The sequence below is a fragment of the Notamacropus eugenii genome, chromosome 4, assembly GCF_028372415.1.
Source record: "Notamacropus eugenii isolate mMacEug1 chromosome 4, mMacEug1.pri_v2, whole genome shotgun sequence".
In the NCBI taxonomy this organism is placed as follows: Eukaryota; Metazoa; Chordata; class Mammalia; order Diprotodontia; family Macropodidae; genus Notamacropus; species Notamacropus eugenii.
Window position 1 is genome coordinate 372,383,912 of NC_092875.1, and position 2,255 is coordinate 372,386,166.

At 40.4% G+C, this 2,255-nt stretch overlaps 1 protein-coding gene across 1 annotated transcript; it reads left to right on the forward strand.

The window, feature by feature from the left end:
- The first annotated feature begins 478 nt into the window (after positions 1–478).
- Positions 479–1,615, forward strand: LOC140501646 (ubiquitin-conjugating enzyme E2 N). Its single transcript, XM_072605467.1, has one exon. The coding sequence runs from the start codon at positions 487–489 to the stop codon at positions 943–945; it is 459 nt and encodes a 152-aa protein (XP_072461568.1). The 5' UTR covers positions 479–486; the 3' UTR covers positions 946–1,615.
- Positions 1,616–2,255: the final 640 nt, after the last annotated feature.

Here is a 2,255-nt window from a genome sequence, read left to right on the forward strand (position 1 = left end):
GTATAGAAAGAAGTGTCAACTCTCTATGGTTCTCTGAGGACCCTCTATCTCTCAGTTCTGCCTTGCTTAGCATATCTTCAATTATCTCTTCAATCTTTGGTGTATGGTGTAATCATGTATAACTAAATCTAATCATTTGTGAGATTCTTTCTATTTTCTTTATCCCCCTTCTTCCCTGTGTTTGCTATATTTCACTGAACCATGGGAGCATCCCCTTGGTATAGTGAGATTGACTTCTCAAAGGAACAGAAAAAGAATTTTTACTACAATGGTTTACAGGAAAAAAAAATGTCACAAGAACAAAATGCACAGTAAAATGTCCCGTTATCCTACACCAACCCAATATTTTATAGTTTCAGACATCCTCAGAGAGTACATAATAAAACTTCCCAAACCTGGGAATGCTAGAAAAAGCAAGGCTTGTTTTGGTCAATAACCAGACCTAGGGCTACTTCTTTTGAAAGTAGTCAAAGGGGATCAGACAAGATGGCCGGGCTGCCCCGCAGGATTATTAAGGAAACCCAGCGTTTGCTGGCAGAACCAGTCCCTGGGATAAAAGCAGAGCCAGATGAAAGCAATGCCCGTTATTTTCATGTGGTCATTGCGGGCCCACAGGACTCCCCCTTTGAGGGAGGGACTTTTAAACTTGAACTATTTCTTCCAGAAGAATACCCGATGGCAGCTCCTAAAGTACGTTTCATGACCAAAATTTATCACCCTAATGTAGACAAGTTGGGAAGAATATGTTTAGATATTTTGAAAGATAAATGGTCTCCAGCGTTGCAGATCCGTACGGTGCTGCTCTCAATCCAAGCTTTGTTAAGTGCTCCCAATCCAGACGATCCGTTAGCAAATGATGTAGCCGAGCAGTGGAAGACCAATGAAGCCCAAGCCATAGAAACAGCCAGAGCATGGACTAGGCTATATGCCATGAATAATATTTAAATTCAATCTCAACATCAAGTGTGCATCACTTCTCCTGTTCTGCGAAGACCTCTTCCTTTTTTGTTTGCATTTAATGGACACAGTCTTAGAAACATTACAGAATAAAAACCCAGACCATCTTCAGTCCTTTGGTGATTAAATGCACATTAGCAAATCTCTGTCTTGTCCTGATTCACTGTTGTAACGCATGAGCAGAGGCTAGAAGTATCATCTGGATTGTTGTGAAATTGTTTAAAAGCAGTGGCCCAGCTCTGCTTTTATTCATTTCTCCCATCATGGTTTAAGTATCAGCACTGTGAATGAAAGTAGTTGTCGGTTAGCTGCAGGGGTGTGTCTTTTTTTCTTCCAGTTTTGTGGGCTCCTTTTCCCTTTTTATGGTGATGCTAATTGCATTGGTTAAAGCAGCTAACCAGTTGTACTTTAGAATATGCCCTCTAGCCAAGTCTAACTCCTTAGACGCTGTAGATGGACAAGCTTGGTTGTTTGAACAAAAATGGGAACATTAAACATCACAGCCCTCACTAATATCGTGATTCTGCTGTCAAGTGTAGAAACCTCCCTTCGAGAAAAGCTTGTGACCATTTTGTATGGCTTGTCTGGAAACTTCTGTAAATCTTATGTTTTAGTAAAATATTTTTTGTTATTCTAAAAAAAAAAAAAAAAAAAGAAAGTAGTCAAAGAAGTGAAGAAAATCTAATGCAATTCCTAATTGGTGTTTCAATCAAGTTCCTAGTAGAGTCAATCATTAGATACAGATTCAGGAGTTCCTGTTCTGAATTTCAACTTCTTTTTCTCACAAGTAGTATTTTAAGTTTGGTGTCTTGCCACTGGCTGGGACCCTGGATGGTTTCTCACTATGGCTAATTATGTATGAAATACATTGGACTCAAGAGCAGGATCCTGGCCAGGAGAAGCCTGTCACCATCATTCTAACCTGGCATCTCTGTTCTTTTGTCTTTTTATACAGTTTTCTGGTAGGGGATGGTTCCATCACACTCTCAGTTCTTGACCTTACCCTCAGCACCTCCCTTTTTCTGCTGCTTCTTATCACTTTTGTTTGCCCATACCTTTCTGGCTACCCAATGGAAAGTCAAGGCCAAGTCAATCTCTTCTTAAGGGAAGGACCTGAAGGCTCATTGTATATGTACATATTTCATGCACCAGCCCCTTCCCCAAGAAGGCAGGGGTTGTGTCACTTCTTAGCTCATTGTATCTCTTAGAACAAGCATTTTCTCTTACTGTCCCCCATTCTTGAAATGTTCCCTTTCCTCATCTCTACGTAATAGTGTCTCTGGCTTTCTGTAAGTCTC

Excerpts from the sequence above, each read along its gene's own strand:
- LOC140501646 (XM_072605467.1), top strand. The coding sequence starts at position 487 with ATGGCCGGGCTGCCCCGCAGGATTATTAAGGAAACCCAGCGTTTGCTG.